Here is a 14,900-nt window from a genome sequence, read left to right as displayed (position 1 = left end):
GTGTCTCTAATGTTTTGTCAAGCCAATATAGAGAGAAACAAAAATATTAGAAACACTTTTGACACTACCACTATCATTGTATCTTTCTTGTTTCTATTTTTCTGTTCACTGTGTACGGTATATGTTACATTTATTGCTTTTAAAAAACCTTGGTATTATTATTTTTGATTCTGACCTAAATTATGAACGTCACATCAGAAAAATGGATAAAATGTCCTTCTGTCATTTCAGGAATATTGTCAGAGACAGACCGTTTCTATCCCAGGCAGACACAGAAAAGTTAATACATGCTTTTATCTCCAACAGACTGGACAACTATTTACTAATGTCTGGTGTCTAAGAAGGCTATTCTTGCATTACTCCACATTACTCCCATTTTAAAATCTTTACATTGCATTGGGGCTCTAAATCACTTGGCACCTTCAAATTAAATCTTAAGACACATCTTTTGAACATTGTTTTCTCTTGAAGTGCTTTTTCTTTTCACCTGATTGCTGTTTTAGCTTGTCTTATCCTGTTGTTTTAATTCTACTTTATTTTATTTTCCTTATTTTGTCACACGTTAAGCATTTTGTGCTGCATTTCATGCATCAAATGTGCTTTATAAATAAATTCTCAAATTATTATTATTTTTATTTAATACATTCATATTTGAAATGCAGACACAAACAAAATTCTAAACTGCTGAAGTGCTGAGAAAGAAAAGCCTTTCAGAGTTCAGCGTTAACGCTCGATTATGAACAGGCCTACCTTTAAGTAGGAATTTAGTAGTAAAAAAGTAAAAGTAACATGGACTCGTAGGTCCTACCTGCGGGCCACGTAGTAGAACACTGGGTTGCCGTTTTTGGAGGTTCCTGCCTGGTAGAAGATGTTGAGGGTTTTTAAGGCTTTGAACTCCTCTTTCTCATGGACCTGGTGCCTACAGAACAAAGCAGAGAGCTATCAGTCAAAGCTTTATGAATTTGACAGGGTTTAAGACTTAGTGCTGTTGTATAATACACCAGGTGGGATTAGAATAAGAGTGTATTAGAGATTTCATTACAAAAAATGGTGTCAGTGCACGTGTCCTGGAAGATTTCAATGTCCTGGGCAAACAAGAGAAATTCCGGTCAAATATTTTCTGCATACATATTCCAATGTAATCCCTCCAGCTCTTTGCATACAGTCAATGTACATCCACTACAAATGTTTTTGTTATTGACCGGCTCAGATTGTTATTATTAGTGTTTCACAAAAACTATGGAAAAATCTATAGAATAATAGAAAAATCTTTGTTAAGGAGTAAGATCCCTTTTGTTTAATCAGATCATTCTATCCTGCTGCTCCACCCATAATCACCAACTCTGGTTTGATCGGAATAAACCCTTAATTTAGTTAAACATGAAAATATCAGGAGAGGAGCAAGAGGGAGTTTAAGAACCAAAGTGCTTCGGCAGAATATTTTCACATTCAACAAATAATTTTCAACTGAATATTATAACTGGAGAGATTTGACTATATTTTTTGACTTCAACAAAGTTTCCTTGTAAAATGAACAGTAACTAGCAGACAATGCAGAATCGTATATTATATTTTCCATGTTTATATCATTACATTATATTATAATCCCATGGGGAAATCTGTCCATAGCACTTGCCCAAGCCAAACTCACAGAATATCTCAGACGGTACTTTTTGTAAATGTTAACAAATTGCTATATTTTTGGTTTTCAGTTGTACATAACCCTTTATCTTAGAATTCAATTCAATTCAATATTCCTTTATTTGTTCCGCGAGGGGAAATTCCCGATTACAGCAGCATCAGTAGAGCAGATTAAAATAAGAAGTGCACACAAATTAGAAACAACATCAGAATATATACAAAAGAATGAGAATTTTTAAATAAAAATAAAAGAAAGAAATAGTAAAAAATTGTAAGAAAATTGTAAGAAATTGTACATCAACCGAGAATATCGACAGAAATTTTCACATCACATCACATTACAGATTTCCAAGATATATGGAGGGAACCTGTCTATGTGGATAGCATGGTGATGATTGGAAAAACAGCAGCACACACCATGCATTCATTTCAACATGAAGTCATAGCGGTTGCTCCTTGGAGGAACAAAAGGGGAAACAGAAACAGACCTAAACCCAGAAAACCAATTTTAGAAGACATCTTAAAGCAACAGCGGCAGGGAATGAATACAAGTCTTCTGTAATTTGTGACAACAAATACAACAGTGGAACTGGCAGAGCCAAAGCTACAAAAAACACCCAAAAATGATTTTGTATTACTGCTAGTGAGTCATTAAGAATGCCATCCCGAATTTAGTTATTTAGACATCAAAAAGATGAATTTAGAGTCAGAATATGACGGGATGTTGGTGCTGTGGCTACAGAAGAAAGAGATGATGTTGAGAAATGACAATGGAGAAAACAAAAGATTTCTGAAACTTTACTGAGATAATGAATCAGATGCACATTCTTCTAAAAGGACCAGTGTGCAAGACTTAGAATGTACAGCCTGTTTTCATTAGTGCATTATCACCTGAAAATGTGTTTTTGTTACTTTAGAATGAGCTCTTTACATCTACAGAGGGACCAGGTCCTCTTCTAAAGAGTCTGCCATGTTTCACATGTTCCTACCCTAGCCCAGAACAAACACACCAAACACTGGCTCTATAGAGCGCCTTTAACATTTTTCACGAGTTTCGCAGCTACCATAGGTTCTATTATTCAGTTGGCTGCAATCTGAAAACTCACTGCAAGATGCTACAAAATCCTGCACATTGGTCCTTTGAGCAACTCATGAGGTAAGTAAATGAGGTTTAAAACACATTTCCCACAGAGGACTCATACGTACAATGAACTAACACTCGAATCAAAGAATCCACCATAGCTAAGAAGGCTGAATGCTACAGCTGATAATCAGTGATATGTGAATCACTTCATCCATATAGTCTAACTGTATAATGTACATGACCACTGCATGTTCTGTGGAAATACAAATACATACTCTTGAAGACAATGAAGTTTATCTGTCTATTAAAATTAAATATTACAGCTACAGAATGACACAACAATATGAGGTTCAGAGGAGACTACTGAAAAAGAATCTACTTGGAGTGACACACTTGTATTGGGAGATGTGACCCTAAAAAAAACAAGTTCATGAAGAGACACTACTAGGAATGCTACCTGGTCATGAACTCCTCAAACTTGGAGCTGGTCAGGTTGAGACTAGACCAGTGAGTGTCAGCCACGGGTTTGTGCTCAGGAGGTCCCAAGTAGGCTAGCAGGGTCGCCATCTTATCAAAAGGTCGCCTGCCTACAGCCTTGTGGTCCCTGAAAGTAGGATCATAATAAAGAAATGTGTTAAAAATGAGTTCAGTATTGAGATTATACAGCAGAGCATAACAGTGTTGTGCGTCACCAAATAATCTATTCTGACCTGTTACTAGAGAGGTACTGGCCGATCCTCTCCTGATTGTTCCACAGCAGGCGGTGGAGGGCCAGTACATTGCCATCACTAATAAAGGACAGACTGTGGTTGACGGAGTCGCTGGGTGGAGAGTCAGATGCTATGTCCAAGAAAAATCTGAGAAGTGAGAAGAGTACACAATCAACCTACAGACAGAAGACACTCTACACCAGGTCCTTCACTGCTTTAATTAAAGATACACTGTAGGGGGGTTTGTACACCAGTGGTGCTGTAGGGCAATGTTGTCATTCAAAGGATCTTTGTTTTTTGTATGTCATGTAGTAGCATGTCTGACATCAACAAGGTGACAAAAATAGAATTTTTCCACCTTAGAAACATGGTATGGTCATTCATAAATCTATAAGATATTGAAAAATCATTCATGGCTTCATTTCAAGCCGACCTGATAACTGTAATGCACTATTTACTGGCCTCCCGGAAAAAAAAAAAAAAAAAAAAACACTGAAAAACTTCAACCTATTCAAACCCCTGCACATTACAACACACAGTTGTAGGCTGAAAGTTTGAAAAGAAATCTAAACACTTATCCTTCACTTAAGCCGTTAACCTGCTATGATTTTCTTGCATTTTGCCTCGCACTTATGGCACTGCTGCACTTTATTACTATCATTATCAAATGGGTTTTATTCTCCATCTTATTTAACATAATGTTTCTATCCCTCTATTTATGTTCATTCTATGTCTTTTTTATGTGAAGCACTGTGCATGTGATTTCCTTGTTGTAAAGCACTTTGAGCAGAAATTCTTGTATGAATGGTGCTGTAGAAATAAAGTTTATTATTATTTGGGTAGGTTTTGTGAGAGGGCTACAATAGCCTAGATAACTTCCATGAAACCGCCAAAAGGAAAATACAGGACAGAAACTACCCACAAAAATGTAGCCTAAAAGTGGCAGCAATATCACTTGTAAAGATTAATCACACAAGATCATAGCTTGATACAGTAAAAACTCATATGCAACATTCATAACAATGCATCTTACATTTATTACACATTAATAATTAATTTGATTTACTCAACATCACATTAAGTGATCATTTACTAACTAAAAATGTATGTGCGCAGAATTTGGTTAAACAGTGTCATTGGCCCATTTCCTTGAAGCCTTGACAGCTTCTAGTTTGAACCCTTTCAGAGGCCAGCAGAGGTAATGTGAACCAGTGCAATACTTGTGATGAAATTATTCTTTGGATAGTTTTCAAAACAAATAAGTAACTAATAACAATCTAGGTCATGCGAAGAAAAAAGACTGATGGGTATTTCTGTTCTCAGAGACTTAATGAGGGGAGTTAGCATCATGCTGCAAGTGCCTTACCTCCTGGCTGAATCAAAGTTGCTCTTCACAAAGTCATTAAAAGGCCTCATGTGCTCTTCTTTTGTAAACAAGACATGGTTTGCAATGCTCTGTAGAATCTTAAGGAAAAGAAAGGAATATACAACACATATATTAAAAACAATCCAACCGCTTGTCGAAACAGGTCCTCACCTCAAGTAACTGATAGACTTGATGAACCTTGGTTACTTGTACTTCTGTCACATTATTTTACAACCTTGATTCCAAAAAAAGTTGTGACACCATGTAAAACATAAATAAAAACAGAATGCAATCATTTGCGAACCAACTGTGCTTACAACATTTTTGCCAGTAGTAGTAGTTTACTAGAATGTAGTAATATCCTATACACAATCATGTCACCATGTGTTTAACAAAGTGGTGACCCTCGCCCCATGCTTGCTCGCGAACGACTGAATTTTTTTAGGATTCCCCTTTCATCTCAAATCATGATACCATAATCTGTTACCAATGAACCTGTTTATCTGTGGAATGTTTCAAACAGGTGTTTTTTGAGCTTTACACAAATGTTAAACTTTTGTTGTCTGTGTGGCCTGAAGCACATTGCTGGCATCAATCAGAATAACTGTGGATAACAAATCATAATGGGATGTTTATTCAAATTTTCTGTGGCTATTTTTGGTAGTGATAGGACATAGTTCCACTTCATAGTTGCTATGAAGTGGAAGAAGCCCAATACAACCTATACAGAACTTGGCTACTACATTCCCAACATAACCAGTTTTGATGTGTCCAAGCACTGTGTGGAGTGGTGGTTGCATGCAACAATTCTGACTTGTGTAGTTTGAGGAAGGTGAGAATGGACCTTGGACCTAAGTTGCACTTCATGCTAAACCTGTTGAATGTTACTCTGTACTCTGATTTGGGAATGAAGCTTCCATCCTGCCTGTCTAATCAGGTCACTTGTTGCCAACTGTCAGTACCACAGTTTGAAGATTTTGCCATCCACTTTCTTCACACCAATTATATACAATATTTAACCACACACCCGGACTGTAAGCAGCCATTGCAGCATGAAAAGTAACCTGCAGCTGAAACATTGGTCTTTTTATATTGCCATAATAACTACATTTCATGTTACAACAGTTGTGTGGTAGCATTAATGAGGTTTAGAGGAGGTGTCTTTGTTCCCTATGCGCAATATTGTTTGGTTTATACCATCATCACGAATGCTCACCATTGCATGCTCCAGCAGGTACGATTTCCAGGGAAATTTTGTGATCTCATTTCTTAGTATTGAAACCGATTATAAACTGACACTAGGGCTTGGTTTCAACACAACCGATGGCCACAGAAGTCAGTGGACTTATGACGGTAAGAATCATAATTCCACAGCTTTCCACTCTACTTATCATGCCCTTTTCTGTCAAAGTGGTCAAAATTAACAAGCACATATTATTAGCCACCACTATGGATAGGGGTGGGCAGCATACGGGTTTCATCACTGTCTAACTCTTGAAAATGAATCACATTACATTTACAAATTACTATACATTATGAGGCACATTTCTCCTGCCAAAACACGTTGGCCTATACCTTATTTTGATTCCTATTTGTAGCCAATAAATACACCTATTTTCTACATCGTTTTTTTCTTTCCTAAGATATGTTCCTATTGCTAATAAAATAATTTCTGTAATACCATGATACAAGACTGTCATAAAAACCATAAAAAACAAAAAACACAATGATAACTACTATGGAGTGATCTGGCAGATTTGCTGTAACCTATGTGGCTATTTTGTAAGATGCATCACTAAATCATCATATTCATCTGCCTGACCTTTGACATGAGTTTGAGACCCCGCTCTATCCTGGGCAAGGGTTTCTTGTCCAAGATGCCGGCCTCATAGGGTGACACAATTGCTGGGTTGACGAAGCGCAGAAACATGGCACTGCCCACTGCACCAATGCTGTTCTGTGGGAACCGTTGACTCACCACCTGTGTGATGGAAGATGGAGGGAGCAGGGGAGAAAAAAGGAGGGGAAAACAAAGGGGAAATGTGGAACAGAAGACGATTGTTTGAGCAGGGGACCAGGTTGGAGCAAAGGGAAGGACAAAATATTGAAAATGGATTTCAGTACATTAGAGAGCAAATGAAGGAATGATGGGAACAACAAAATTTACATGTATCAACATGTGTAGAGCAGAGTACGGTGAGCCATTGCCAAAACAGTTAAAGATATCAGATTCCGGAGGAGGATCAGTGGAGGAAGACATATGAAATGAGATTTAGACACAATCTCAATTTCTTCTGGGCTGTAATAAGAGTGAGAAAGGTTTTTACTGCATTACAGCCCAAGAAAAAGAGAAGACAGGAACAGCAAGACACCCAACCAACTCCTTTCTTTTGGTGACAAATGAAAACTGGAAGTCATCACAAAAAAGGAAGGCAGGCCGTGGTGACAAATGAGCAATGAGTTGTGATGTGAAACAGTGGATGACCATCCAAAACACCACAACCCACACATCATATCTTGCTTTAAAGCAAAGCAGGGCTGTGTGTGACACATTCCAGAGGGTTACAACGTAACATCACAAGTTCCAGAATCGGACAGTCAGTGCGGTTGAAAGTTCATTCTGTTCCTCGTCAAGCTTTCAATCCATAAAATTTACGCATGACAACAAAGCAAATCTCTCAGACATGCAATCAGAGCCAGATGATTCCAAGGTTTAATAGTAAGATTGTAATCCTTTGTTCCCCAAGTACCTACTGAAAGGGATGTAAATTTGGGCTTATTTTTTTTTAATTCATTGCTCGATGACACTGCAGTGGGCCACTCTTGAAACTGAAAAAGGCAAGAAAAGCTGTACTCTTTGGTAAAATGTTTACAGTAGACACATATTACCATTATGCAGCATATCTACTGCTAAAAACAAAATCTAATATGAAATATCTTAAATCAAGGCGTCAACACATGCTTGCTTGTTGTCTGACAAGGTAAATTTTCTTGCAACACAGTTAGAGCATTTCACTGGTTTGAAGCTTTTTGTCCTTAATTAATTACAGACGCGCTCAAATTTGTTGGTACCCCTCCACAAAAAATGAAGAATGCACAATTTTCTCTGAAATAACTTGAAACTGACAAAAGCAATGGGCATCCACCATTGTTTATTCCACATTTAATAGAAATCAGGCTTTGCTTTGATTTATTTTTTTTCAACATAATATTTAAAAAAAATATAACAATGAAAATGGTATGGACAAAAATGATAGTACCCTTAAGCTAATATTTTGTTGCACAACCTTTAGAAGCAATCACTGCAATCAGACATTTTTTGTAGCTCTCAGTGAGATTTCTGCACCTGTTAACAGGTACTTTGGCCCACCTGAGCAAACTGCTCCAGCTGTCTCAGGTTTGATGGGTGCCTTCTCCAGACTGCAAGTTTCAGCTCTTTCCATAGATGTTTGATAGGATTCAGATCAGAAGTCATAGAAGGCAACTTCAGAATAGTCCAAAGTTTTGTTCTTATCCATTCTTGGGTGTTTTTAGCTGTGTGTTTTGGGTCATTATCTTGTTGGAGGACCCATGACCTGCGACTGAGACCAAGCTTTCTGACACTGGGCAGTATGTTTCGCTCCAGAATACCTTGATAGAGATTTCATTGTGACCAGCACAGATTCAAGGCACCCTGTCCCAGACACAGCAAAGCAGCCCCAAAACATTACCGAGCTTCCTCCATGTTGCACTAAGTATGGTGTTCTTTTCTTTTAAAGCTTCATTTTTCCGTCTGTGAAAATAGAGCTGATGTGACTTGCCAAAAAGCTAGTTTTGACTCATCTGTCCAAAGGACATTCTCCCAAAAGGATTGTGGCTTGTCTGTATGTATTTTAGCAAATTCCACCCTGGTTTTTTTATGCTTTTCTTTCAAAAGTGGAGTGAGGCCCTCTTTTGGTCAAAAAGCGAGGGATGGTGCGATCAGAAACTGACGTACCTCGACCTTGGAGTTCAGCTTGTATTTCTTTGGCAGTTATCCTTGGTTCTTTTTCTACCATTCGCACTATCCTTCTGGTCAATCTGTGGTCGATTGTCCTCTTGCGGCCGCGCCCAGGGAGGTTGGCTACAGTTCCAGTACAGTACAGGACAGGACCGTACAGTACAGGAACATCAAGCTGCTTGGAGATGGTCTTGTAGCCTTTACCTTTACCATGCTTGTCTATTATTTTCTTTCTGATCTCCTCAGACAACTCTCTCCTTTCCTTTCTCTGGTCCATGTTCAGTGTGGTGCGCACAATGATACCAAAAAGTACAGTGACTACGTTTCTCTGTTTAAATAGGCTGGATGACTGATTACAAGATTGGAGACATGTGTGACACTAATTAAAGAACCTAACTAGTTTGAAATATCACTATAAACCAATTATTTATTATCTTTTCTAAGGGGTACCAACAAATGTGTCCAGGCCATTTTAGAACATCTTTGTAGAATGAGCAATAATTTATCTCTTCTCACAGCTTCTTTGCTTTATTCAATGACATACAAAAAGCATGCAAGTATATATGACGAAATAGCTTTTAATGTCATCACTTTTTAAGAGGAATGAAACACAACATTCAAACACAACATATGGTACCAACATATTTGAGCACGTCTGTGTCTTGATAAGATATTATAATGTATAAATTACATCCTTACTGAAATTTTATTACTGGTTCTGAGTGATTTAATGTTTGCAACTAGGAATTTCCAGAATTACAAAGCTATTTGAGCAACACTGACCACTACAAAACTGCTTTGTTGAAGTCAGAATTGCTTTGTATTGAGACAAATGTACTTGTACTCAAAGACTCTTTGAGTACAACTATATATACTTTAAGGTGACAAAATTAGCATTTAATGTACTTGGTACATTCTTCAAAAAATGTAATTTAAGTATACTATTTTTTCACCTGGGAATGTTGCTTATTTTAAGTAATATTTATTTTATTATTGCTTTTTGTTCTTGTTTTTGGGAACTGTGCTTTTGCTGTGTGTGTTGTTGTTTTCTTTGTCTTCTCAAGTATTAAAATACATTGGCATATTGCTGGTGGGGTTTTCATCATCAACAAGATTTTACATGCAGTCAAAGAGAGCAATGTTTAAGGAACCATGTAGCAGGCCTGGCTAACGTGAGGCTTGTTTCCAACCTGTCTGAACATTTGAATGCTTGTGTTACTGACCTGTCGGACCTTGTAGCAACATCACTACATTCCCAGATCACAGCAATCTCAAGGATACAATATTATCATATCTCATAGAGATGATGGTCAAAACTATGAGAATAAGACTACAGTTATTCTTAAATACAACATTTAAACAGCTGGAGACTGAAGTAATGGCAAATGTGCTACTATCTACTCTTTCTGTCTTGAAGTGATACACCACCCAAATTCTGTTTTCAATATTAAACACTCACCCCATGTAAGCCTGAAAGCAGCTGCAGTATGCCTGAATTACACTGGTCACAATGAACTGCAGTAGTGACATGTTGTCACTAGCCAAAATTATTCAAATTTCCACAGAAGCTTCTTAAACATCTCCTCCACTTGTTTTCCGACTACTCGCATACTCAATATATCCATACCACTCATACTTGAACCAAAATGAGGCCATTTTGGATTGAGTATCAGTTCAAGACTGACCTGTAAAGTAAAAGTATGTTGTTTCAAATGAAGACTAAAAAGCACATAATTCAGAAGGAGTCATGTCCGATAAAGGGAGTACTGGCATTAATCCGCACAACAGATACTGTATGTGCATGCATGGACACACACCCATACATTCACTATCCAACAAACCAGAGCTCTACCTATGCAGAGTTTCCTCTCTTTTCAGGAGATTATTTTCCAGCACATTTTTAGTTATAAAAACTGGGATGGCTTTACTTTCTTCACTGATAAGTGAGGAAGAAAATTTGATTTGAGTTCATTCAGCAGAATACATGATACACTTGTCAGAATTATTCAATAACCTAATTAGATTCCATATAGATAAAGGTCAGTACCAGCATGTTTGCAGCTACACCTCCCCTTCATTGTAACTGCCAGTCAATTGCTGCTGTGATGTACGAGAACAGTTTCATGAGACCTGTGTGACAACATGGCGCAGGATCTTAACTTGGCGCAATTTTCTAGGAAGTTGGGAATCCTGTTACGGCTTAAAAATTGCTTAAATATGATGCAATGCTATTGGCAAAAGAAACATTAAAACCACATTGCGTGGTATAAGTGGCATGGCATACGTGTTTTGAAAGAAATCAACATATATCTGATTTGATTTCATGACAGTTCTGACTGAAAACTGATTCAATTAAAATGATAAACACAACAGTTTCAGCCAGGTCAACCTTAAACGTAAATTCAATTGTATTTATTTAGCACCAAATCACAATAGAAGTTGTCTCAGGACACTTTCCATAGAACGCAGACTTTAGTTGTTTCTAACATGCCAGTTTCGTTTTTGTAATCCTGCTAAAGGATCAAATCAATCTTGCTTTGAGTCTAAGCCTGTTGACATGTTCTTCTTTCGCAAAGCATCACCTACAGTTGCTCTTTGTCACTTATGCTGTCATTGAGTCATTCATTGTAGTAAAGACGAAAGGGGTGCGGTGGCAACATTTCAACGGTGTAGACTCTGTCCACTGTATGACACCCGTGGTGATTCTGCCCACTGTGACAAGAACCTGAGAGAACAAAATCTGACAAATTGCACTCCCACAGTACCAGTCAGTGCTGTACAGTCAACAATACAGTAATCATCCCACATATCAGTGAAACACAGTGGTATTGCTTTGGCTAAAAAGAAAAAGAACAATGTGGTGCACATGTATATCCAAGACGTGGCATTTGATGAGGGGGTAGGCAGACAGAAACCCATTAATGTCCTCCCCCAGTTTAATCATTGGATCCAATGACCCCAACTGGTACTGGATTTTTGAGGTTGATGATGATGAAAATTCAAGTCTTTAAAAATTGCACAATGACATACTGATGTATATTTCTTTTTGTAAATTAACATTTTTTATAGGGATCACTTGCATGTAAATTAGTTTATTTAAAAATTGTAATTGGAGAGCCTTGGCAGCTCACCTACATTATAGTAACCATCTTTGGTTTTGGACTGCTGTTAGACATGGACATTTGGTAAATCATCACATTAATTAATGATAAGAATAATCACTAGTTGCTGTCCTTAATGTTGGCAGACAATATTGGGGTCAGCCATATCAGTCGCGCTTGTAAGCTTTCAATTCTGTAAAAATGCTGGACCTGTTTGCTAATTTGGCTTCCAATGAGATTTCAGTCACATGAAATTTTTGAACTGGGCCACACTGATACTGATAAAATTGCAGATGTTAAAGCAGTCATTGATTCTATAGCCTCTACTGAATACAGAACCCTTTCTGGTGGAGCTTCAGAACTATGAAGAGGCAATGCTGTAATGTTGTGAAGAAACAAAGATAAATGGAGGGTAAGTAGATTGTGCCGCAGAAGTGTTTTGAGACATTGCTAGGGATGGTGTAATGCTTTTTGACATTTTTCAGTTGGCTCTGAGCCACCACTGGAATTCAATGCAAATAATTGTGCATCCAGGCTGACTGCAGCTGCTGTCCTCAATGAACAATTACAAACTTTTTAAAGCCATCTTTCAAGTCTCTACATTTCCTTCAATTCAGCTTCAGTGACTTAACTTTATCATTTTGTCTTGGCCTCATTCAATAATGTTTCCACACTGATGATTGTATCCAACATTAGCTGTCCTCTAAATTTAGATGCAGGAATATTCACAAATAGAGCAACAATGAAGTACAGCAGGCAACCAACATCCAAAAGCACTACTGCCCTTGCAAAAACACCTGGTAAAAGTGAGTCCACCCAAAACATAATTTATCTGATTATCCTATACTTGAATTATGAAAAGCTTTTATATTTCTTATGTCTGTTGAGAATATACAATAGATATCAGCCTGATTTCTATGTTTCTGGCACAGAATTGAGTCTTGCGACATGTTTAACTTATAGTATCTTACCACAAAGACTGGACTGCTTCCATAACATTCTCTGAACAAATTTATAGGGCCACAAAAACACGTGAGGTACTGATCAGTTATAAATTCAGAAGTAGCATGAATGCAAACATTCAAACAATGGAAAGACATTAAGGAGACAACAGAAGCAGATTTGCTGTAGGAGTCACTGAAGCAAAGATATGTGTAACACTGACATCCACTTTGTTTAATGGTTTGATCAAGACACTGCAGCAAAATATGTCTGTACTGAGTGAGGTGCGAAACTGTCATTATTTTTGGCACTGAGTAGGTAGAGAGGCATTGGTGCTATAGGACCGAGGCTGATATCAAGGTGAACAAAATGCATGCCTCAACTGCTGTTTTATTAATAACCTCTGATACACTTGCTTATAATTCTGCATTTGTGAACATGATGGCTAACCTGGTTTCCTTCAGAGCCTTGGCTGTTTGTGCTCTAACAATGGGTTAGGTTTAAAGTGGAAAAGGCAGAACATTTTAAAGACTATACTTCTGAGATCTCAACATTAACACTGTAACATCATTGAGTGTCACCATGTAGGTTTACTTTGTGTATCTGAAGTTCTCAGAGATGATATTCTGATGTTGGCCGGGAATGATTCAGCCCTGATCTCCTTCTCAGTGGATATAATTTTTCATCCATTTAAAACCTGGTACGCACAAAGCATGCAAATGTGTGAACAATGCAGCTTGCAATTAGGGTTGGGTTCCAACAGCCAGTTCTATTATAGATCCAGTTCCCATTTGGCATGATTTCCAGACTAGTTGAGTTCCTATTCTAATGGTGCAATGAATCTTATTGGAATCTTTGTATCTCTGGTTGTTCTTTCTATCTGCAAAAAGTCATCTTCAAGTCATTTAGGTAACATAACCAGGCTTCTATTTAGCTAGCACAGACCAGTTTTTATTGACTGAAAACTGATAAATATGTCTGGCAGCAGATTACATCATCTGTGGTTAATTCACATTAATTCTGAAAAGTAATTAAACACAAAATCTAAATGATTCACTGGCATCTCTGATCATATGCTTTAGTGATATATATACACATCAAAACTGCAGCTTCATACACAATGAGCATGTATGGAATTGTAATTTTACATTACAGACGTGTGTGTGTGTGTGTGTGTGTGTAGTGTATATATATATATATATATATATATATATATATATATACACACACATATATATAAAACTCTTCTATTATACTATATATCTTTACTCTTTTTTTAGTAGATGTGTCATACACCAACCTCACCACAACAAATTCCTCGTATGTGTAAAATTGTACTTGGCAATAAAGTTTTTTCTGATTCTGATTCTGATTACTACATTTTATACTGGTTTCAGGTGGAGGATTTTTGAGATGAAAGAAGTGAAAGAGGCAGACATTTGATCAAGAGTCACTGGAGTGGTGAGCAGTAAGAATTGGATTTGGAAATTTGCCCATGATAACTTTTATTTGAGGGCGAGTAACATGGTTCTGAGTGAGGACACTGGACAAAAAAAAATATTGAGAAATAGAAAAATCACACTATCAAATTCAAAAATATTGCCTTTCATTTATGGCAGGGAAAAGGAGTCCATACAGCTGAGGAATCCAACCCATGATAGAGGGAGGCCAGATTATCAGAATATTTCATCTAAAGACCATTCATATCTTTTATTAAGCCATGTAAGATGAGCCAGATGAGCAGGTGTGTGTGTGAGGGTTGATTTATTAACGTGAGTCATATAGGTTGGAGAAGTATGATTGAGTGTAGATGAAATGTTCTGACAAAATGTCTCCTGAAGTGCAGAGAGTCCAGAAAGAAAAAAGGATGCCACAGTTTCCAGGGAACTGTTAATTGAAAACACATACAATGGCGCCGATATTAGTACAATGATTTTAAGAGAGGGTTGTACACAAAGTTGAATATGGAGGAAGGAAGAAAACATTTCCAGAGAAACACCAAATTAAAACCAAATTTTTAAAAATGAAGAAATAAAAAAATCAAATGCATAAAATGCAAAAAAGGCTTTTTTGCTTT

At 37.3% G+C, this 14,900-nt stretch overlaps 1 protein-coding gene across 6 annotated transcripts in view; it reads right to left on the bottom strand.

Moving 5' to 3' along the window:
- nf1a (neurofibromin 1a) overlaps positions 1–14,900 on the bottom strand; it is a 162,557-nt gene that overhangs the window by 51,044 nt on the left and 96,613 nt on the right. For 5 of the 6 annotated variants that reach the window (XM_076734334.1, XM_076734337.1, XM_076734335.1 and 2 more), the window contains 5 exons: positions 6,624–6,782; positions 4,802–4,899; positions 3,436–3,582; positions 3,183–3,329; positions 809–919 (listed from right to left, as the gene is read on the bottom strand). In XM_076734334.1, the coding sequence (XP_076590449.1) occupies positions 809–919; positions 3,183–3,329; positions 3,436–3,582; positions 4,802–4,899; positions 6,624–6,782 (662 nt within the window). Of the gene's footprint in view, positions 1–808; positions 920–3,182; positions 3,330–3,435; positions 3,583–4,801; positions 4,900–6,623; positions 6,783–14,490; positions 14,711–14,900 lie in introns of those variants that run through there. The other variant, XM_076734339.1, reaches the window with a different exon arrangement.

This window comes from Chaetodon auriga, chromosome 7 (genome assembly GCF_051107435.1).
Source record: "Chaetodon auriga isolate fChaAug3 chromosome 7, fChaAug3.hap1, whole genome shotgun sequence".
Classification (NCBI taxonomy): Eukaryota; Metazoa; Chordata; class Actinopteri; order Chaetodontiformes; family Chaetodontidae; genus Chaetodon; species Chaetodon auriga.
This window is presented reverse-complemented; position numbering and strand designations above follow the sequence as displayed.